General features: G+C 37.1%; 1 protein-coding gene across 2 annotated transcripts in view; it reads right to left on the bottom strand.

Annotated features, from left to right (window-relative positions):
- Positions 1–3,427: 3,427 nt before the first annotated feature.
- Positions 3,428–24,605, bottom strand: part of TRIM24 (tripartite motif containing 24) — a 107,598-nt gene continuing 86,420 nt past the window's right edge. For both annotated transcript variants that reach the window (XM_043871913.1, XM_043871912.1), the window contains exons 10-19: positions 23,962–24,135; positions 20,614–20,787; positions 18,012–18,147; positions 16,255–16,327; positions 14,050–14,218; positions 10,828–11,156; positions 9,889–10,021; positions 8,905–8,979; positions 4,952–5,101; positions 3,428–4,194 (exon numbers count right to left, since the gene is read on the bottom strand). In XM_043871913.1, coding sequence (XP_043727848.1) covers positions 3,985–4,194; positions 4,952–5,101; positions 8,905–8,979; positions 9,889–10,021; positions 10,828–11,156; positions 14,050–14,218; positions 16,255–16,327; positions 18,012–18,147; positions 20,614–20,787; positions 23,962–24,135 — 1,623 coding nt within the window. In that variant the 3' untranslated portion in view covers positions 3,428–3,984. The remainder of the gene's footprint in view (positions 4,195–4,951; positions 5,102–8,904; positions 8,980–9,888; positions 10,022–10,827; positions 11,157–14,049; positions 14,219–16,254; positions 16,328–18,011; positions 18,148–20,613; positions 20,788–23,961; positions 24,136–24,605) is intronic.

Raw genomic sequence — 24,605 nt, 5'->3', positions numbered from 1 at the left:
TATCTTGAGTTTTCTTTACATCCTCATCAGTAAATGCTTTAAACAACTGGATTAGAGAACCAGCATCATTGCCAAAGAATGGCCCTTAATGGCTCACTGACACCCTCTTCTTCCTTCCTATTTGCCAGATTAATTTTTTGCTTATCTTTTAAAGTTGGTGAAATCCCTATGTTAGTTTTGTTTTTGCTTGTTTAAAAGTCTTCCTATTATTTGTGGACTAGTAGCTATGGTCCATAGGGTTGCAAAGAGTTGGATATGACTGAAGTGACTTAGCATGCACAGCTCATCCCTAAGTAGACGGATTTTACAGGGGAATATACAAAGGACACAAAGGAGAACCATACTAGTTAATGTTCTGCTGAATGACAAAGAGTAATTTTTCCATTAAAAATTCCTTGTCGTGGTAAAATATTCACAGTAAAAATTCATCAAAGCTGATTTTTATTAAAATCAAAGCACCAGTTGACTCTCCCAAATTAAAAACAGCAACAAAGACTACTGCCTCAGATATCCTTCACAAGCAAAACCTTCATGGGGAGAGAAACTGTGATCTGATTGGCTAGTTTTATTCTCTTTCAAGAACATGAGCCACCGATATGTGAATTTCAGTTAATTCACATCCAAGATGACGGGATAATATACATAAAGAGACATGAATTCTTAACTTACATGATATAAAAAATTTAAAAAACACATATGTGCATGGTTATTTTAAAGGAGGGCTTCTAAAGATCCCCTGGAGAAGGGAAAGGCTACCCACTCCAGTATTCTGGCCTGGAGAATTCCATGGACTGTATAATTCATGGGGTCACAAAGAGTCGGACACGATTGAGCGACTTTCACTTTCTATTTCAACAAGCAATTAGATGGTTGAACTCATGGTTATGTCCATAATTTTAATGGTCAATCAGATCACTCAGTTTCTATCATTCATAACAGATACAGATGAAAAGAAAAATAAGAAAGTAAGTACATCGTCTATTTAAATTTAAAAACCTTTTGCTCCCGTGAAGCAACCTACTGCTGGGATTCACGTTCATCTGTAGACCAAAAGGAGTTAGTTCCTCCTTTCATTGTCTAACTAGTCTCTCCATGGAACCTAAATTTAAAAGTTTAAGCAGTGTTAACAGCAAGAGAAAACTGAAAGGCAAATTCTTATACTCACCCTTTCGACTGTGGAATGAATCTTTTTGAAAGTAGTCCTAAATTGTGTTATGTCTACACTACTGTGTAGTAGTAAAATGTGGAGCCAATTCTTTAGCTTGGAAAAGAAAGTAAAGCTACCAAAAGAGGACATTTTTCTTTTAGGACCTTCCAATTTCCTACCCTTCAATTCAGAAAAGAAAAGCAGGGCCTGTTAATTCAAAGGACAAGATAACTGTATTGCCAGATAGTATTTGGAATTTAATATGGTATACATTATCCTTGTAAGTCACTGACTGTGTATTGGGTTTTCTTATTGATGGGAAAGATCAGATGCTTGGCACCTGGGAAAACTTTTGGTGAGCTGGACTGAGTCAGTTCTAGCTGCCACATGGCCTGCTCATCATGTGATCCCCCTTCAGCCTGGGAGTCCTGCAGATATAACTTGAGGCTCTTGGTTCTAAATCTAGATGGCAATCTCCAGGAGTTTTTGATCAGAGGTAAAAACTGGAGTTTTGAAAGTTTAGGTCAAGGTTGCTTGAGTTGCACTGACCTTTTGAAAGGAATGCTCTCCAAATGGGCATGAGGTATAGTCAGGCTCTTCTGATAGCTTATTTCTATTATAATTTAAGGACTACTTTGCTGGGATCTGCTGGGATCCACCTGGACACATAGGCACCTGTTAATAAGGTCACAGGACTTTAAAGACTATCAAGAAAATGCTATTGGAGAGAGAAACTTTTTAATATATGTAGTTGTCAAGTGCCTTTCATTCAGCAATATATGTGTGTGTGTGTGTGTGTCTGTGTATATATATATATATAAAGGTGAAAGAAAAATAGTTTTAAAAGATTCATATGGCACTGACTATGGCAGTGAAAGTTCTGGGTACATTAGTAGACATTCTGGCTCAGATGCATTTAGAAAATTATAATTTTTCACTCTTAAGTGCTACTTCCCTTTGTGATCATCCTCAAAATTTATCTGCAGTGGCCCCCTTTAACTAAGGAGACAAATGTGGAAGAAGAAAATGTCCTAAGGAACTATGCTAACATAAAAACAATAAACTGATTAGCAAAAGCTCCATGGCTGCTATGCTAAAGATGCTGGAACAAAGAAGACAATCAAGTGGTAAACGCACTGTTACCAAAATCTGTCTGTCTTTGGAGAATAAATGCCAAATACATACTCAAAACCATACAACAACAACAACTTCCCTGAAACACCTATTTGGAAAAGTGAATTACGGTTTCTTAACCTTTAATACATAATTGACATATGGACTAAACTGAAGTCTACACAAAGTGAGATGCTCTTGCCAATAAACTGTCAGTATTTTCTCATTTTATCTTCAGCAGTACCTGAAAACCCAATGACTTAGCCACAGGGCATTTTCAAATTATCCATTTGAAGAAATAATACCATGTGGATAAAAGTAAGTCCTCTAGGTTTAATTCATGGGACCTGACACCATCCGAAGGATAAAATTCTGTCAAGTCAGCTATATTTTTATTCTACTGGCCTAAGAGGAAAATTTCCTCAGCCAATTGATGTTTTATAAATAAAGGTTTACTTCGGCAAACTAAAAAATTTCATGTATTCTGTCAAATGTTAGATTAGGAAATGGCACAACAATTTTCTTCTATCTTAATCTAGTTACCTTCCTTGATACTGAACAACAAGTAAAAGGAATACATGGAACTAGCCAAGGCTGACCCATTAAGAATATGCTTGCCCTCAATAGGCAGGTCTTCTATCTCTCTCCATCAAGAGAATGAAAATGAAGCCCAGATTAAGTCAGAAACAATCAATTTGAGGTTCTGATTATGAAAAATAGATGCTTTAGAAAAAATTTAAATTTCACTATAATTCCCTCTAACTGCCTGCTTCTAAATTCCACAAAAGACTTTCATTCCAATTTATAAAGACAGATGAAAACCACAAAAACTGGTCCCTTTCAGGGGAATTTGTATTTAATGCCCCAAAGGGTATAAGTTGAAGCATCTTTACATCAAATATGGCACACACTGCTGTATTTCATATTCTGGATGGCTCCACTAAAAGCCATACTGCAGACAATGAGTCTTGTTATAAAAGGATCATCTGCACAGTTAAAATGCAAACACCAGTCCACACACAGACACACAGCAAAACCAAACAAGTACACTTCCTTCCTTCCCCGGTGGAAGGGAGGTTTTAGAAATGTATGAAAAATGGCCTTGAAAACCTGCTATATCAAACACCTCTACAGACAAGAAAAAAACAAACAAAAAAAAATCAAACATTTGTTTTCCTTTTTCTTTAATACAGTTGCCATTTTACATGATATACTATTAGGCACCTTCTTAAACAGCATCTAGTCTACCTTCTCGGTGCACCGGTGGGCATTCTAGGATAGAACTCATTACCACTGACATTCATGGAGTACTGTACTGATGTGCAGTACACCTGACTCGTTGGTCCATAATTGAGTAGTGGTATTTTCTAAATGGATTAACGCACACATCCAGACCACATTAAAACTTCAACTTAGAGTTCATACAAGGTCCTTTTCTATAGTAGCTGTCACTCAGGACTGCGGTTTGAAATCCAGGAAGTGGGAAGAATGTCTTTTTATTTTGTTGTTGATGCTTCTTTCTTCCTTTCTCCTTCCTTCCTCCCTCTTTTCCTTTCTTTCTTAATAAGAAGGTTAAAAGAAATGGGTTATTAAGGAAATCAGAGTCTAGTAAACATTGAAAACTTAAGATGGTCACAAAGTCTTCTTGGTACTGATGTTAAATTAGTGGCAAAATGTTTTTCGAAAACAAACAAAAATCTAAAAACCAGCTCAGGCCAGTGTGCTTATTTAAGCAACTGGCGTTCCTCTATGCTCTTGAGGCGTTTCTTCCGGGGCTGTACAAAGTCATCATCTGAGTCATCACTAAATTTATTATCTTCTGAGTCATTTCTGAATTCTAGTTTAGGAAACCTTTTTTCTGGATAAAGATTCTTCAGAAGTTCTTCAAAATAGCTTTCAAGTTTTATACCAGCATTGGCCACTTCTGAATCAGGCTGTTGAATAAAAATAAAAATATGAAATAAAAAAATGTTTAGTCAATAAAAGTAGTAGATTTCTTATATTTTTCTCCCTTTTACCTGAAGATTATGAATATCAGTGGATTGTTTTACAAGAAATGTTTACCTATAGCTTTGATGTAAAGTAAATAATAGTCTGGGGCAAGACAAAGTCTAGAGAAGAGCAGATAAGAAGTAAATAAAGGCGTTGACTCATCTAGATTACCAAAAAGATATCAAAGAGATGCTGTAATCAGAATCCAATAACAGGTATTTTTTAGAACAAATAAAATATCTACCTTTGGAATGAGTAACTGATACAAAGGACAAACTATCATCAAAAAGCTTTAAGTCTGATAGATGTTTAGATGATAAAGTTTTTGAGAAAATTCTTAATTGAGAATTATTTAAATCACATTCTTAATATTTCAATATCACAAAGACTAGAGTCTGGAAATGCCATATTTTAAGAAATAAAGGTGAGAATGACAAAGCATGCTTCTGGGTTAGATAAAGATATTTTCTAAACTGTTTTTAAGTTGTCGACTGTAATTTGCATTTCCACTCACCATATAATAAGCCTTTGACTATACATGTGGATGACGTTTTCCTAATGACCTCTTTCATTCCCTGACATAGACTCAAACTTCTGAAAATTTATGCTACCACAGATAGATATCTTCATCTCCTCATTTGTTGGTAAGGTGTTTGGTTTAACATTACTTTCACATTGCTATTTTCCCCACCTTCTCACCTCATTGAATTCAGCACAGTTTTGAAAGATCAATCTAAAATCAGCTACAAAATCTTCAGGCTTTGTATACATGCAATAATCTTCTTGTAATCTTTTCTTGATGGTTGACAAGTCCATTGGATTTTTAATTATTTTGTAATAATCAGGCACCTTTCAAAAGAAATGTGATGCTATAATAAATAAATTCTACCTGGTCCCATATAAATTTTATAAGAAGTAGTATATATTTCAGATTGTCCTTACTGCTTTTCTCAGTTCTGTTTTGTCACTGATAAGGAAATATATTCAGCAAAATTTGCAAGCACTTACATGCTTCCAAACATTGGTAAATGTTTTGTGTCACTTTTATCAAAAATTTTCATCAGTTATTTTTAATGAAAAAAGCCTACTACATTTTCCCTCTTACTATTCTCCTTTTTCATTATTAAACAAAAAAGCAATCATTAGAAAAAGTATTACTTCAGGTAAGATTTGACATGTTTTTGCTGCATATGTTATAGCAAGTGGGCTCTGAATCTGGGTTTGAACCACAGTTCTGCTACTCAATAACACTCTCCTGGGTAAGTTACTGGGTTCAGTCATTTCACTGAACCTGTTTCTTCAAATTTCAAACGGAAATAATTCTACTATTCTCATAGCATTTTGTAAAGATGAAATGAGATAATACATATTAAGGGGGCCTATTTTGCTGCTTCTGTTATTCATGCCAAATGTAACAGTAGGTCAACATTAGAAAAAGCACCAAATTCCAGGTCACATTTTTAAGTGAATTAACTTCTTATTGGCATATTTTTGCCCTGCTTCTTTTGGGCACAAAGGGCCTTCCCCGCTAAAGACTATTTATAGTGGACCCTCGAACTGTGCAGGTACACTTATACACAGATTTTTTTCCACGAAATTCATACAGCAGTACTACAAAATCTGCGATTGATGCTGCAGGCTGACTGTAAAGTCACATGAAGACTCCACTGTGCAGAAAGCTGGTACCCTCAACCTCTGTGTTGTTTTAAGGGTCAACTGCATTTCTTTATCCGATCTTAACTTCTCAAAACTTGTTTACAAGGAAAGAAGTTCACTGCTTCTCAGCTCAGTGTAGTTATTTGTCTAATTTTCTAATGTTGCATTCAATTAAAAAATTTTTAACAAATCTATTAGCTTTTTAAAGGAAATTCAGATGTCAGAGAATAGAACACATTTTGAGTAGCAGGTTCTTTCCAGCACTCTACAATAATGCACTAAGTGAAAGTGAAACTGAAGCTTGCAAAGTTGTGTCTGACTCTTTGCAGCCCCGTGAACTATACAGTCCATGAAATTCTCCAGGTCAGAATACTGGAGTGGGTAGCCTTCTCTTCTCCAGGGGCTCTTCCTAACCCAGGGATCAAACCCAGGTCTCTCACAATGCAGGTGGATTCTTTACCAGCTGAGTCACTAAGGAAGCCCATAATGTACTAAAGTCACATCAAACTTGAAATATGAAGCTTTTGAAGTCAATGGTAAGCATACACACCTCTTCCTCTATTGCTAATGTCTACTTCTTAAGATATACCCATTTGAATGCAGAGTTCCAAAGAACAGCAGGGAGAGATAAGAAAGCCTTCCTCAGAGATCAGTGCAAAGAAATAGAGGAAAACAATAGAATGGGAAAGACTAGACATCTCTTCAAGGAGATTAGAGATACCAAGGGAACATTTCATGCAAAGATGGGCTCGATAAAGGACAGAAATGGTATGGACCTAACAGAACCAGAAGATATTAAGAAGAGGTGGCAAGAATACACACAAACACTGTACAAAAAAGATCTTCATGACCCAGATAATCACGATGGTGTGATCACTCACCTAGAGCCAGACATCCTGGAATGTGAAGTCAGGTGGGCTTTAGAAAGCATCACTACGAACAAAGCTAGCGGATGTGATGGAATCCCAGTTGAGCTATTTCAAATCCTGAAAGATGATGCTGTGAAAGTGCTGCATTCAATATGCCAGCAAATTTGGAAAACTCAGTAGTGGCCACAGGACTGGAAAAGATCAGTTTTCATTCCAGTCCCAAAGAAAGGCAATCCCAAAGAATGCTCAAACTACCGCACAATTGCGCTCATCTCACACGCTAGTAAAGTAATGCTAGTAAAGCCTGCTCTAAGCCAGGCTTCAGCAATACGTGAACCGTGAACTTCCAGATGTTCAAGCTGGTTTTACACAAGGCAGAGGAACCGGAGATCAAATTGCCAATATCCGCTGGATCATCAAAAAAGCAAGAGAGTTCCAGAAAAACATCTATTTCTGCTTTATTGACTATGCCAAAGCCTTTGACTGTGTGGATCACAATAAACTGTGGAAAATTCTGAAAGAGATGGGAATACCAGACCACCTGACCTGCCTCTTGAGAAACCTGTATGCAGATCAGGAAGCAATAGTTAGAACTGGACATGGAAAAATAGACTGGTTCCATATAGGAAAAGGAGTCCGTCAAGGCTGTATATTGTCACCCTGCTTATTTAACTTATATGCAGAGTACATCATGAGACATGCTGGGCTGGAGGAAGCACAGCTGGAATCAAGATTGCCAGGAGAAATATCAATAACCTCAGATATGCAGATAACACCACCCCTACAGCAGAAAGTGAAGATGAACTAAAAAGCCTCTTGATGAAAGTGAAAGAAGAGAGTGAAAATGTTGGCTTAAAGCTCAGCATTCAGAAAACTAAGATCATGGTATCCGGTCCCATCACTTCATGGCAAATATATGGGGAAACAATGGAAACAGCAGCTGACTTTATTTTTTGGGGCTCCAAAATCAATGTAAATGGTGATTGCAGCCATGAAATTAAAAGATGCTTACTCCTTGGAAGGAAAGTTATGATCAAACTAGAGAGCATATTAAAAAGCAGAGACATTACTTTGCCTACAAAGGTCTGTTTAGTCAAGGCTATGGTTTTTCCAGTGGTCATGTACAGATGTTAGGGTTGGACTATAAAGAAAGGTTAGCGCTGAAGAATTGATGCTTTTGAACTATGGTGTTGGAGAAGACTCTTGAGAGTCCCCTGGACTGCAAGGAGATCCAACCAGTCCATCCTAAAGGAGATCAGTCCTGGGTGTTCATTGGAAGGACTGATGTTGAAGCTGAAATTCCAATATTTTGGCCACTTGATGCGAAGAGCTGACTCATTTGAAAAGACCCTGATGCTGGGAAAGATTGAGGGCAGGAGGAGAAGGGGATGACAGAGGATGAGATGGTTGGATGGCATCACTGACTCAATGGACATGGGTCTGGGTAGACTCCGGCAATTGATGGACAGGGAGGCCTGGCGTGCTGCTGTTCATGGGGCCGCAAAGAGTCGGACATGAGTGAACTGAACTGATTACTTGAAGTCTGCACCTATAAATCAAAATGTGTACAGAGATGGGAGGGGCGGGCACGGGGGTGTCTTTACCTGAAATGGAAAGTTTCTTTCCCAATAGCTTTAGGATATAGATACCTAAAACTCCTGAGAGAAACAATTGATATAAATCATCCCAGAGAATAGTAAGTAAAATACATGAGAAGAAAGAATACATGAAAAAAGAACAGAAGTTTTGGGGCAGTTAGTTAACATTAAAATGTAGTCAAGATTAAAGCATTCAGTATGTATTAATGGGGCTTCCAAGGTGGCTCAGTGGTAAAGAATCTGCCTGCCAATACAGGAGACGCGTGCTTGATCCCTTGGTCGGGACGATCCCCTGGAGAAGGAAATGGCAACCCACTCCAGTATTCTTGTCGGAGGAATCCCATGGGCAGAAGAGCAAGAGGAGCGACTAAACAACAACAATGCAGTAAGTTTTAAGATTTTGATTAATGTGAGAAATTTACTGTTGAAATATGGTACAGAAACTAGATTCTCATAAATCAAGTTTCAGAAAAATCATCCCACTGTACAAAAATGCATTTTAATACTTTAATTCACCATTAATACTTACGGTCAGAGGAACTGGGTCTTGAAAAGCCAGGCTCATTTCATGGCAGTAAAGAAATAAAAGTAGGCGTTCGCACTTCTAAGCATAAAATAAATAAATAAGAAATAATGAAGTCACAACTAATTTTTAGTAGCAATATTAATAGGTCTAAAAGTACCAGAATGAAAATTAAAACCAGATGAATACACAGTATCACTAGAAACCTATCTGAAGTTTTTAAAAATCAAATTTCCACTTATCTCTGCAATTTTTATACTGAATTACTAATAGTCAATAAAATGACTCATAGTCAATAAAAGAAGAACATCCAGGTGTTAAGTGATCCAGAGGTGGATCTCTATCCATGGGGTGTTGGGTCCTAAGGTCCCTCTCTGAATGCAGAGGTTTCCATCATGCACTCTGCTATTTCTCTGCTTACAAGTCTACCCCAGTAACCACCGTGTCTCAGCGATACTGCATGTTTCAGCCCTCTCTTGCATGACAACTTTCATACTGACGTTCTACTTAATAATTTAGCAAAGGAGCTTCTTTAGTAATAAGTAAGGTTAAATACATTAGCTGGCTTTAAGGTATAAATCCAGTACCACTGGGTGAAAGAATGAGTTCTTTCTAGGAAGAGTAAATAGAAAAACCCATCTCTTTGCTGCCAATTCTGAACAAATTCCAAGGAAGAAAACATATCTGTAGTAGAAAATAAAACTGAAATTTATTAAAGGTTGGCTAAATTTAAAAGTCCAGACCACATAAAGGATATACAGTCTACCGTGTTCAATTACTGTATTTTAAGCTTCTAGGAAATGTATATATAGCATTGCTATTTTATTTCATTAAAAAAGTTATAATCTGCCATTATTTAAGATTTTTGTATTCTGTGGAAGAAAAGTACTAAATTGATAATACACTTCTTTGATGACGGCACAGCTGCATTACAATGACGGGGCATCTAACCAAAACAACTAAGTTTAACAGTTTAGGCTGGAAACTTACCCTTTTATCTATTGGTGTTAGTTTGACAAGGCCTTCAGTTTTCCTTTTTTCTGAGTTGTGAATGGGAGCATCACAATCATATTCAACTTCGGGTTTAGATAAGTCTCGGCAGAAAGTGCAGATCCACTCTCCACTGTTGGGGGAGGAAGTATCTGACTGAGTTCCTGCCGCATCACTCCTCTCCTCACCACCTCCCTTTCCCACCCTGCTCCGTGCCATCTGTAATGCAGAATTATTTACTTGGCGTAACTGTTAAATCATTGAGGATTTACCACCTATCGCCTATGTACATGGCACCATGCTGAGAGCTTACCAACAGAAATACAGTTCATGGGCCTAAGGGGTGTTAGTCCAGTGAAGGGGGCATGAAACATACACACAAAAGAAAACAAATAAAACACACACATTAATCTATGGCTGATGTGAGGCACAAATGGCATTTTCCCCCAAATGATTAAAGAAAAAGAAACACTCTTGGTACTATTCTTGTAACTTTAAGTTTGAAATTATACAATGGTTGTTCTCTATTATTATCATCTCATAAGGCCTAAGAATTTACTGAAGATGTTTATAAATAATAAAACTCAAATGCCTGGCAAATAAGATGCACTAAATTACGACAGTTGTGCATAAGAACTATTGTTCTTCACGTAATTCCCTTGTGATAATTTAAAAGGCCAGCTATGTTTTTTTTCCTTGACATAACAGACTAGGTTTTTGAGAGATGAGAGAAGCAAAGGAAATGGGAGACAGGGTATGGAAAACCCTATGCTGAACATTTTTGCATATACATTTATGCCAAGTGGATTTCTATTTAAATTTTTACAAAGGTTTTGTGTTTAAAAAAAAAAAGGCTTTGTGTTACAGGATCATCAAATGTCATTGCTGTTATTATATACAGTGAAAGATTGTAAGCAAGGGAAGCAAATGCCATCTTACCTTGGAAAATTTGCCAGTGTGGGCACGTGACAAGAGAGATGGAATACTTTGGGACACTTCTCACAGCACAGGAGTTCCCCTCCATTCTGACAAACTGCACACCAGTCCTCATTGGGGTCATCCTCTTTCCTTGTCTCCCCAACATGAAGGGGAGACTTCTGGGAGGCATCTAGCCACTCAGACTTTCCATTTGAGGAGTTTTCCTGGTGAAGTCCAGGTTGATCTCCTGTGCTATCAGGCGCATCTGATCTCAACACAGACTCCTCAGACGCAGCGCTCTGACTGCTATTTAGAAGCAGGGAGGTGAGTATGCTTCTTGGATAGTTGGTCTGCAATGGAAAGAGTTAACTATGTATATGGATTTCTTAAACTGCCATTCTTTATCAGCACTACTGCAATTCTGGATTTAATTTGCTTACTCATGAGCACCTGGTTATTTCAAAGGCGTCCATGAATCTGCAGGAGAGCAGAGTGTGCTTACTGCTAACTGGCCCTAACGGTAAAGAAAACATGGACCTCTCCTGAAAAACATCTTCCAAATGGAAGATCAGCAGCAGTACGGGGGTGTGGGATAATACAGGAAAAATCTTTTCGATGGCTTCAGAAGTGGGGGAATAGGTGCTTAGTGTAGAAGTCAACCATGTAAACTGTAAATACATTTTACTGGAGACATTAATTCAAATTATACCCAAACACAAAACATTCCTACTGTAGATTTTTTTTTTTAATCATTCTTAGAAAGGTATACTGCTTTAATTCTCATTGGTAATTTCACCTCTCCAAGTGCCATTAATAACTTTAAGGTGAACCTAAATTTTATGCTGGAGCCTAGAATGGTGAAAATTTAAAATTAAGAACTAAATCTGTTATTTCCTTTAAATGTTTAAATAAATTCTTAAGTAATAAAATGTAGGTTCAGTTAAAGGCATGGTTATTCTAATATCATTATTTGGAGATAATTATTTTCAAATTATTTAGCTTTTTCCTATGCTAGTTAGTTCTATATTTCTAAAGAGTATGCTTATACTGTAATTTTCCAGATTTAAATTTTAAAGATTTTCTATTTTATTACACATGTATGTATTTTTCATACTATGCAAGATTAGATTTTCCTTCCTGACTCTCCATACCCTCCTTATACTTAACACACAATTTATGCCATCTTCTTAACATAGTTTTATTAAGCACTGATTTCCTTTTAGTTGGTAGGGGCAAGTATAACTGTTATAGCCAGCATTTATTCTAACTGGTCAGTATCACTGCTGTACTGGCTAAGTATCCTGAAAAATCAATTTTTGGTCAAATGCATGTTCAGGTTATATTTTGATTATATCTAGTTCTTGTTTAAATTTGTATTTCAGTGTTTATTTATATCATTATGACTATATACTGTTCATTGCATAACCACAGTATGTACTATGGTCATTTCCTCTTTTGTCTAACTTTTTGTTTTTGACTATGAGTCAATAATTGTTGTTGGTCAGTTAAGTCATGTCCAACTCTTTGTGACCCCATGAACGGCAGCACACCAGGCTTTCCTGTCCTTCACTATCTCCCAGAGCTTGCTCAAACTCATTTCCATTGAGTTGGTGATGCCATCCAACCCTCTCATCCTCTGTCATCTGCTTTTCCTCCTGCCCTCAATCTTTCTCAGCATCAGGGTCTTTTCCAATGAGTCAGCTCTTTGCTTCAGGTGGCCAAAGTACTGGAGCTTCAGCTTAAGCATCAGTCCTTCCAATGAATATTCAGGGTTGATCTCCTTTAGGATCAACTGGTTTGATCTCCTGTGTCCAAGGGACTCTCAAGAGTCTTCTCCAACACCACAGTTCAAAAGCACAAATTCTTTGGCACTCAGCCTTCTTTGTGGTCCAACTCTCACATCCATACATGACTACTGGAAAAACCACAGCTTTGACTACGCAGACCTTTGTCAGCAAAGTGATGTCTCTGCTTTTTAATACACTGTCTAGGTTTGTCATAGCTTTAGTTCCAAGGAGCAACTGTCTTTTAATTTTGTGGTTGCAGTCACCGTTTACAGTCATTTTGGAGCCCCAGAAAATAAAATCTGTCAGTCAATTACCTTTCTCTAAAATCTAATCCATTTGCTTCTTTTTTAGACATCCAACTCTAAGTTACTCTCACAGTCTCCAACAGGGTTATAAAATGCCTCTCCATACTATCACAGTTTTTCCTCCTCCTTCACACACCCCTAATGGAGTCTTCTGTCCCCCTACAGGGCATACAAGTGGAGCTGTTAAACTGGGGACTAACTACCCTTTTCTTTGCCTCTCTTCTCTGTTAGATCCTATTTCTGGGATTCTATGTCTTCCTCTTTCTGGGTTTACTTCATTTTCGATGAAGCATATTTTCAAATATCTTCCTCAGAATGAGTACATGCAATTAAATTTTTGAGAATCTGCATGCATGTCTAAAAATGTTTATTTCATCTTTATACATAATCATTTGAATGGGTACAGAATCCTCCCTACAAAATATCTTTCTTCACAATTTTGATATTTCTCTATTCGTTTCCAGCTTTGAGAGTCTGTGTGGAGGACTTGGTGACATTAAAATGTCTGATCCATTATGTAAGGTGTTTTTCTCCTCTGGAGGCTTTTAGAATCTGTTTAGAATACTGGCATTCTAAAATTGATGATGGTACATATGACTTGCATTTTTTTTTTCATTTACTTGTTTTGGTACTTGGTAGGCCCTTACAACTCAGATGCTCATGCCTTCCCAGATGCTTATGGGCTTCCCTGATACTTGGTAAAGAATCCGCCTGCAAGGCAGGAGACCCTCGTTCAATCCCTGAGTTGGAAAGATCCCCTGGGGAAGGGAACGGCTACCCACTCCAGTATTCTGGCCTGGAGAATCTCAGGTAGCAAAGAACTGGACACGACTGAGCAGCTTTCGCAAAGAGTTGGACACGACTGAGCAACTTTCACTACTCACTAGAACTGCCCTTCAGTTATAGGAAGTTTCCATGTAGTATTGCTTTGACAATTACCTTCCATGTAGTTTATTCTCTTTTTCAAATACCCAACCTCCTCATTTAATAAGCCTCTTGTTTTGATCTACTGAGAGATTTCCTCAAAGTTTTCAACCTTTAAGTTGACTATTTTTCTGCCTTTAAATACAATAGCTTTTATTTCCTACAATCTATTAAAAGTTCCTTTCATCTTATCCCTCAAGTAGGAGTAGTACTGCAATCGTAATTACATTTTGAGCCCTGGATTCCTCATCTGATTCTTGTTTCACTATTACAACAGGAAAATCGTAATTTTCAGGTGGTCCACTGTTTTCTTGTTTTATTCGAATTGGCTCCAACATGACCACTGGGACTTTGTGTGTAGAATCAGCTCCTGCTGGTTTGCTGGAAGAGCCAGAGCTAGAAATATAAGAAAAAAGGAAAGAAAACAAAATCTAAGAAAGCTACTCAAAGTATCTTAAAAAGAGGTATAACAATAGCTTTATAGGAATAATGCTGTATCTTCATGGCAGTGATAACTGTGTTACATCAGTAAAAATGATACATAACTGAAATGCATCTGTTGTATGCAAAATAATTTCATTTATGTATAAAAAATGTTCCATGTGTTAATCTACCTAAATAGTTACATTATATACCTGGAGAGATGTTTAAATACATTTAAATAAATCCTGAATTAAAACTGACTTCAATATTCTAAGGTTCTAAAATTAGGCAGCCAGATCTTAGAACCATCTTAGAATTAGCACTTTTTTTAGTCTTTCCCATTTCCTTCTCTAGTCAGTGAAAAAGAGAACTCTAGGCTCAAAGAGTAAGAGAATTAACTAGGGACATAATTCATTTGTATGAGAGAGTTAATTCTTAGGTAGGTTGGTAAGAAGTCTGGGGTCCTAAGGAGAAAGGGGTCTGGGGCTCTTGAGGAAAAGAAAAAGACAAACTTTTTCCTACATTCTTGCATCTTAGTCACATAAAACTTTTTTTGTGTGTGTTTGTGGTAGAGTTTTATTAAAGTATAAAAAGGACAGAGAAAGCTTCTGATACAGACATCAGAAGGGTGAAGGACAGTGCGTCCTCACTAGTCTTAGCAAGGGAGCTGTACACTTTTTCAATTGGTTATTACAGTCAAGGTTGTAAAGGTCTTATCAGGCCCACTCCCACAATTTACATTTTAAGATGACAGGATTAGAACTAACAGAATACTATACAAACAAGATCTTAACCCAGATGGTTTCTAATAACCAAGATGGTGTGATCACTCACCTAGAACTTTTTTTTCTTTAAGCCCAGAGCTAATGATTACACAACAAAACAACTTATCTTGCTCAAGGGTATGTTTTTCTTTAAACTCTGTACCAATAATTATATAACAACAGTGTATCCTACTCCAGGACATGTTTCTCCTTCTTAAGAACCTTCTGACTAATCCTGTCATCTTGAAGTGTATGTTGTGGGAGTGGGTCTGGTAAGCTCTTTCTATTGTTAGTTCTAATCCTATTATCTTAAAATGTAAATTGTGGGAGTGGGTCTGGTTAGACCTTTACAACCTTGAGTCAGTCTTTTGATTTATTGTTAATAACCAACTGAAAAAGTATATAGCTTTCTTGCTAAGACTAGTGACTGGGGCACTCTCCACCCCCCTTCTGATGTCTATGTCAGGAAGCTTTCTCTGGCCTTTTTCACTGTAATAAAACTTCTGTCACAGAAAAGCTCTGAGTGATCAAGCCTGGTCTCTGATCTGGAAGCTAAATCTTTGGAGATAAGGAATCTGAAGGTAAGCTATCAGAACTGCTATTTTAAAAAACAAAAGTTTTTACAGATAGGTACTATGTTCTCTTAAATGCAAGTGTCTATCCTTCAGAGTATGTTTCCTCCATACGATTAGGAAGTAAGAATTGGACTCACTATTCTTACTTCCTAATCGTATGGAGGAAAAACATACAAAAACCACTACAATATTGTAAAGTAATTAGCCTCCAACTAATAAAAATAAATGGAAAAAAAAATGTGAGCAACAAGGGAAAAAAAAGAGAATTGGACTCACACTACTGATGAGAAATTTGCAAGCAGTATGAGTGGTGTGTAATGGAAATTAAAATACAATTTCAACAACTGTAAATTAATTTATTTTAAAGCAAATTCAACGCGTGGTATTTAGAAAAGTCAGAACGCCAGTTTTAGTATAAAATTATTATTTGTTTTCCTTAAGTTTTTATTTGTGCATGTCCCTATACAGTGCAGTGTGTTACACATACATCATTTCTGCTTTTTCCTTGCTAGTATGCTAAACTCAAATGTATTTTCTAATTTTCAACACATGCACAGATCTTTTCATATCTTTAAAGATAAAGATACAAAATTGATTAACCCCTTAATTGATTTCACTAACATGTAGTATATAATTATTATACACTGGACAGTAAGTTGTGTCAGTTTACCTTCCTCGGCTCCCAACGCTGGAGGCACTAGGTGAACGTATTGGCGGGTGGACACTTGTCATAGTAACAGGTCCTGAGGAGGAAGAAATCATACACATTCCTAAAATGAATATCTGTATTTAATTCCTATTGAATGTTCTCACTTAGTACTACACTGAAACTGGAAACACATAATGAAATTATATTAAACAAAAAGTAATTGCTGAACTCCCAGCAGAGCTGCAGTGCCCTGAAGTAGCAGGGCTGTTCAACCTCAGCACTACTGACAGTTCAGCTCAGTTCAGTTCAGTCCCTCAGTCGTGTCCGACTCTTTGCGACCCCATTTAGGGCCAGATAATTCTTTGATGTGGGGGCTGTATGTGCATTGTAAGGATGCCAAGCAGCCCCCTTGGCCTCTACCAGTCATTAGATGCCAGTAGCATCTCTACATAGACGGCATCTAGGGGTGTAAGAATCAGAAATGTCCCCAAACACTGTTGAATGTTCCACATGAGAGTACCAGGGTAGGAGCTTAGTGAGGACACTAATGTCAGCAAAAGCTTCAGACGACAATAAAAAGTTGGTTGGGCTGATATAAAAGCAGTCCAAGAAAGAAATCCACACAGAGACTAATTAATGGAAGACACTGGAGCGATGTGTAGAAGGTACTTTGCCCTGTGCTGGACACAGAGTCAGTACTGAGTAAAGTTAGCTTTAGTAATCCTGCTAAAATGGTTTCCAGAAATGTGTCAAGTTATACTCCCACCAGCAATGTATCAGAGCATTTCTCCCATTACATCCTTACCAATGAGTATTTTCACTGTTGAAATCTTGCTTATTCAATAGTTAGAAATCATGTCTTTTGATTTCATGACTACTCCTGAGATGGAACCACGCATCTTTCTTCCTCCCGCCCCCTCACTTTAGGGAGTTATTTCCTCTTTAGGGAGTAATCTACTCATGGAGAAGGAAATGGCAATCCACTTCAGTATTCTTGCTGGGAAAATCCCATGGTCAGCGGAACCTGGTGGGCACAGTCCCTGGGGTCACAAAGAGTCGGACATGACTGAGCACGCGCACTGCAGGGTCCTTTGGTGATACTGTGTGCTTTTCTTATTCATTTGTATGAACTTGCTACATAATCAACAGTTTCTCTGCCACCTTTTGTCAACAATTTCCTTTCAGTTTGTTTATGTTTTAAATAAGTACCTCACTTAAAATTCTAAAACTGCTTTATTATGTGGGACTAGTGAATGGCCTGAGATTCTCCTCTTTCCTTATTTGGTCTAAGGCCAAAGTCTCTGGGAGTAGCAACGTTATAAGGCCAAGGTATCTGGGAGTAGCAACATTAGTCAGAGGGCTTCTCTCTTGGAGGAAATAAGTAGTTCTGTCCAAAATTCTTAAAACACAAACACCAAACCAGGGTAGGAGCAATCAACAAAAAAAGTGATTGTTACTGAGACATTTTAACTCTGGGCAGATTCTATACAAAAAGAGACAATACTATAGGCAACTTATCTAAAAGAGAAAGTAAAATAGCAATTTCCTCCTAGGAGTGTGTGCTATGGTGCCTCTAAGTTCTCTTGAAACTGAAAATGTTGAGAGGCTTAACCTTTGCTTCCCACTTTGAAAGTACACTAATTTCAAAGATTACCTAAAACACAGATCCATTTTAATCATCCGAGAGAAAAAGGGAAGGTGGAGGGCGATCCTTTTTAAATTATTATTATAAGTGAAAACTGAAAAACACTAGTAAAACTTTTACAAGTCCACGTCACCTGCAAGGCCTGGCGATGGCACTGATGAGTTCGGGGACTGGACAGCTCTGTTTGAGGGTGGTCGTGGCTGGCCGTGGTCGGCACTGGGATCTTTCCTCACGATGTTGTCCAGCATAATAGTACTTGAACAGTCAATCTGGTAAGAAAAGAAATTATTTCATGGCATTCTGACTCGGCTACTTCAAATTTATAAGAAAATTTTAGTAGATGTAAATATCCTTTTGAGAAGTTCTGATGTATATTTTCCCCATAAACAATCTTGGAAAAAAGCTCTCATACTTCTTAATATTTTCTCATAGTAAATATACCAAGGTCACACTATTTCACAGCTCATAAGCCAGGAGAAAGGAATACTGTGTGCTACCTCCTTAAAAGTGAAAACAAAAAAACTATTTTAAAAATTTTATTTAAAGATAATGGAAGTACCAATTAAAAAAAACTTGGTGAGACGAGCAGCAAAATTTCACATTTTACAAATTTCTTTAGTGTCTGGCTTAATGACAGCCAACTGGAACCTGATATATTTTCTCGATCTGCTCCGATGCTGGTTGTGGCTAAAGAATATGAAGAAAATCTGGTCTTACACAGGGAGGACCTTGTAGTCTCTGAAAAGTTTGTACAGACCCTCATGTTCCCGGCCCATACTCTGAGAACTCAAGCTCTATATGCACTGGATAGATGAAACAAGTCCACATATCACACATTTTGAGAACATTAACTTCACTTAAATACATTGTTAATGTTTGGTAGGAAAAATCTGATCCCCTGTAGATTCTTGCTTTAACACATTTATAAGCAATTGACTGCTAAGCCAAACTACTGATAAATTTCTACTAAGACTTCTACTAAGATTCAAATTTTTTTAATTTTATTTTTTATTGAAGTATAATTGAATTACAATGTTTTGCTAATTTCTGCTGTACAAAAAAGTGATTCAGTTATACATATATACATTATTATTCATATTCTTTTCCATTATGGTTTATCATAGGGTACTGAATATAGTTCCCTGTGCTACAGTTCTTTGTTGCTAATCCTTGTTACTTGTGTATTCTATATATATCAGTTTGCATGAGCTAATCCCAAACTCCCAATCCAACCCTCTCCTACCTCCCTTTGGATGCAAATATTTTTAATGCTTAAATATACCATTTGTTTCCTAAGGATGTCTTTGTGATTAAAATCCAGCTTAATGGTTCCAGCCTTTCTCAATCAAGATTCTTCAAGAAAATTAAGTCCTACATTCCAAGGGCATACACTGTATATAATGAATTTACTTCTCGCCTCTGCATCTAGAATGGTACTAGTTATGAAGAAACCTTGGAAGGATGGAGGAAATAGTCCCTCAAAGCAGTTTCTTTCTTCTGTGGTTCAGATGAGGAATCTCAGTTGAGAAAGGCTGGTACACAAAGGGTCATCTGTATTTGAGGGCTGTAGAGGAAATTTTACTTTCTGTGGGTCTTCTTTCAGTTGGGGGAGGAGGGAAGTAAATGGGGTTATTTTCCTTTAATATTCTTTGGGCACTACCTTGGTCAATACAATACTTATGGCCAGAGTGCAAAAAGTACTGGATTGACTAGATTTGTTAGATCTTAATGTAATAAAAGTTATTTACACTGTGGAGGAATACTAAAAGCTAAAATAAAATTATAGGAATGAACAAAAGTTTTCCTATTATCTATGCATGAAAATAAAATACATATACTCTACCCATCTAAATAATATACAATTATTTAAAAATGAAGTAACTCCAGTAAGGTTAGTGATTCAACTTTTAGGAAATATGAATTGATCTCAGTAATTTGAAAAAGTAAATAATATAACATTTTAGATTTCCTTCACAATCCTATAAGATTTCTTAAAAGTTCTTAATGTTTGCATGAGTGATTACCTAAGCTTGTAGGATGAAAAAGGTGAAACATATATCAACTCATGTGTAATTGATTTGTTTCTTCAATGTTATATTTTCTGTCTTGAAAAAAAATTTTCTTTTTGAGCCATGCCACAGGGCATGTGGTATCTTAGTTCCCTGACCATGGATCAAACCCACACCCCCTGCACTGGAATTGCAGAGTCTTAACCACTGGACTGGCAGGGAAGTCTCAAAACAGACTAATTAAAAAGTCATACTGACAACCAGTTTAGAGGTATATGTTATTTAATTTAAATAAAAAAATCAGAGGTAATACTGCACTTGTCAGTAAAATGTTATCATTTCTCTTATTAAAACCTGCCTCCAACCCTTCTGATGTCTTAAATGTTAGCCTTACTCTCTAACCCTATTTTAATAAATTACATTCCAGCAATTCTTCTCCCATGTTTTCACTTCCCTCCTTCCCTAGCTTAGATTCCATAACTAATCACCATAATCATTCACTAACTCATTAACTCCAGTGCCCTGAAAGACATTCTGCAGTATGTTTAAATGTTAATACTAACCTTTTTATGATTCCTGCTGTTACAAGATTTTTAAAGGATAAAAACAACTTCCAAACACAAACACACAGCCTATAATCCAACACACCCATGGCCTTTCACCAGATTCAAGTTCAGTTAAAATTTCTGAAACAGATTTTTTAGTAGAAATTTTGTGTATACTTACATCTGGAAGAGAAGGAAGATTGTAGGGACCTCCCACCGGTGAGCTCAAATCAATCACAGGTGAGCCGAAAGCCTTCGCATCATACCCTGCTGCACTAGTAATGGTGGGGCTGGAGGGAGTAGATGACGTGCTGTTGGCAGTCGAGGGGGCCGCGTGCCCACTGCTGATCTGCCACTGTGGTAGCAAGAAGGAAGAAGAAAGGTTGCTTATCAGCAAGCCTGTTACATAAAATGTCCATCTAATCCCTGTTCCAGATACAAGACAAAGTAAAAGACACATTCTACTATTTGAATTCAACCGTAATTTTCATGGAATGGGGAGAGGACACTGGTATATATAATTTTCAGTAATTCTCTCCAAACATAAATAATAAAAAGCACTGATTTCTCCCAGAAGACAACAGTATACACCAAAAACCACAGCACCCAATCTTGGAAAGCTTATAAACATCAGAAAAGAAATATAAACATGTACATAGCAACTACAAATAAAGACAGAGCACTGAAAATACACATTTTCTTCTGTCCCTACCTGATATACCTGAAACTAAAATGACAGTTAAGGGAATGTCTTTTTTTTTTTTTTAAACAACACATTGACCCTAAAGACAAAGAACTAAAAACAGGACAATCGTTGAGAGTCTGTTTAAGGATTAAATCTTATGTTCCCTTCCTACTGTAACTACCCCAAAATAATAAGGACTTCCTTCACCTCCACAGAATAAGACTGGAAATTATGTTTCCAGAATAGGTAAAACAGTGTCTTTGGACTCATGGGCACCAGGCTCAGTTGAAGGCAGAAGTATTACGCTGAAAATGAAATGAAAATGAAGATTAAGAAACCATACACACACTGAATGCTGAGCTTCAATGAGCATCAGGCCCTGCATTTCAGACATGAAACAAAGAGATCTTTTGGGAACGGAACCATTACCTAAAGACGGCGACATCAGTAACTCTCCTAATAAACATGCCAAGCAGCCCTCACACAAGAGCAAAATTCAGCAGTAAACAATAGCCCCACATTCCAGCTTTTAGTTTTTTTAAAAACACCCATTCCTTATATACAAACAGGCAACTAAGCATCAAGAAACATCTGAGAAAACTGTCATTTATGTTACAGGTTGAGATAAACCCATTAATACTAGGAATGCTAAAGTATACAGAGATGAACCACCCTGCTGTCTAAAATTTACTTTGAAACCTATCAAAAGTAAGAAGGTTTGACTGATGGATAAATGGATAAATGGATATACAGATAACAAATGAGACAGCAAATAGAGCAATCTGTCCCCTATACAACTCTCTCAACTAAGTTTGAAAATTTTATGATAAAATACTTGAGGAGAAAAAAAGCAGCTAAGAGGTATCTTAAGACTATGCAGAGGAGAAAACTCCCAAACACAGTATCATTTATATAGGGACAACACAATACAGAGAGACAGTGACAGAAATATTCTAACTTTGAAAAACCTAACTTATAATCTTCACTGAAAAAACTAAGTAAAAAACTCTGTGAATATGAATGCCCACTTAACCACCTACCACCCACCCCTCACACCTATCCATCCATCTGTCTCTCTCTTCTTCCTTCCCACCCCAGAACAAGCACAGTTACAGTTCATGTGTATCTTTCCAGGTTTCTTCTATGTATATGAAATTAAACAAAAAAAATAAAAACACTCGCAAAAATTTGACGTTTCTTCCCATATATACTTAGAAGATCATATATAGATTACTGCCTTTTCTTATTAGCTAGAAAGCATTTCCATCGTACCAGTATATTATAATTTAAGCGATTCTATTAAGACAAACTCTCCACTATATTTTCCTCCTAGTTTATTTATTCATTCATGTTTAGACTTTTGACCAGAAAACATTTTAAAAAACACTCTTAGAGTGTGTGTCTACCCGTTAAAAATAATACACAGAGGACTTCCCTGGTGGCTCAGTGGTAAAGAATCTGCCTGCTAATGCAGGAGACACGGGTTTGATCCCTGATTTGGGAAGACCTCACATGCCGTGGAGCAACTAAGCCTGTGTACCGCAACTATTGAGCCTGTGCTCTAGAGCCCGGAGCCACAACTATTGAGCCTATGTGCTGCAACCACTGAGCCGACATGCCCTAGAGCCTGTGCTCCACAACAAGAGAAGCCACTGAAATGAGAAGCCCATGCCGTGCAGTTAGATAGTAGCCCCCTCTCCACAACCAGAGAAAAGCCCGAGCAGCAGGGAAGACCCAGCACAGCCAAAAATAAACAAACAAGCGAAGGCTCAGCAGTTGTGGCTCCTGGGCTGTGGGGCACAGGCCTAACAGTTGTGCACAGAGCAACTGAGGCAGCACAACAGTCGCCCCAGTGCGTGTGAGACGTCCAATCAGGGGTCAGACCCATGTTACAGAGCCATGAGGGAGATGAACAGGAGTACCCAGAATGTGGTCGGTGCTTTTATACACACTACCATCTAAGTCTCAGCACAACTCGGCAAGGTACTCACTCATTTAATAGTAGGGGCAAATGAGATTTGAGAGAGTAAACTTGTACAAGGCCACAAAAAGTATTAGGAAAATAATCAGAATGTAAGATCTAACTGTAGCTTGGTCTCTATTCACCTCATCTCTAATGATGAAATATAGATAGGTATAAATTTTATTGAAAATAATTAAAATGTCAAAATGTCATTTTAGAAAATTTATATCAAGGTCAAAGTAAGTATAAAAACACACAGATACAGCATGTGTACTTTTAGAATATTACTTTAAAATCATTTGATTAAAATGAATATCACAGAATTATGGGGAATAACATCATATTCTTTATTTTGGTCTTGGCAAAAAAATTAAACTGAAATCAATCTACTAGTTATAAGCTGGAAAGACCTGACACAAGTATTTGGAGAAGATGAAGTGCTGGGAGAACTTTAGCTTTTTAAAACAGTAATACCTAAAAAGCATTTTACCTGAAAACATTAAGAATATAAATATTAAACCTTCTAAAATTTAAAGGCGTGTGTGTGTGTGTGTACATATATACTGTTTAATACTTCATATTAAAACTGTGTGATACTAAGTTTGTTTCCAAGAAGTCTCCTTGAAACACTCTGAAGATTCATTGATTGGTCTCTTTTGAAGTATGCCATCTGTATTTGTTAGAATACTTCCATACTCACCTAAAAGCTACACACGTTAATATTGAAAAATTCATACCCATGACTAATTATTCAGGGCCTTAACTTCTGTATAAGTAGCTTGATTTTTTCTTGTTAATTACAAAGCATCGAGATCCTTTCTCCTAGCTTTGTCTCTTTAGGTCTGTATTTTATAAACTTTGTAATTCACAAAGTAATTCACCTGTTTTATGGCTTGTTGAGCCAAGAAAGCCATCTGCAAGGGGTTGGGCTTCATTGCTTGTCGTGGCGTATTCTGGTTTGATGGGTATCTTAGTTGTTGATGATGAGGAGGGAGAACTGGTCCATTGGGCTTGGGGCTATGATTCTGAAAATTTATCAAACGTGGAGGAGGTTGCTGGAAAAAAGACATTACATCAATTCAGTGGCAATCAGCTCCTGAAAGACGAATTACAGAGAACTCTATTTTATAACTTTTATAGAAAGAAAGCAATTCTGCCACAGATGAATCATTTATTAATATTACAATAAGGGTATGGGGGGAGGGGACAGCCGCCCAGAATGTGTATAAGCATTTAAAGTAAAGAAGTTTTACTAGGAAAAGACCCTTGGGAGAAGATTTTTCCAATCAGAGTTAGATCTAGACCACAATGGGAAATGGGGAAAACTTGTCTTTGGGATTTTTCCAAGTCCCTGATGACTACCTTCTGCAAAGAATTGCCCTCTTCAAATCTAAAATAATATGATAGTAGAATAACAATTACTGATAGTTACTGAGTAGTTATCACATGTTGAGTACTAGTTAAAATGCTTTACATGTGTTAACTCATTTAATCTTCACAAAGATCCTCCTCGGAGGCAGGGATT

The sequence above is a fragment of the Cervus elaphus genome, chromosome 18 (genome assembly GCF_910594005.1).
Source record: "Cervus elaphus chromosome 18, mCerEla1.1, whole genome shotgun sequence".
Taxonomy (NCBI): domain Eukaryota; kingdom Metazoa; phylum Chordata; class Mammalia; order Artiodactyla; family Cervidae; genus Cervus; species Cervus elaphus.
Note: the sequence above shows the minus strand (reverse complement) of the source record. Positions and strands in the feature narration are given on the sequence as shown.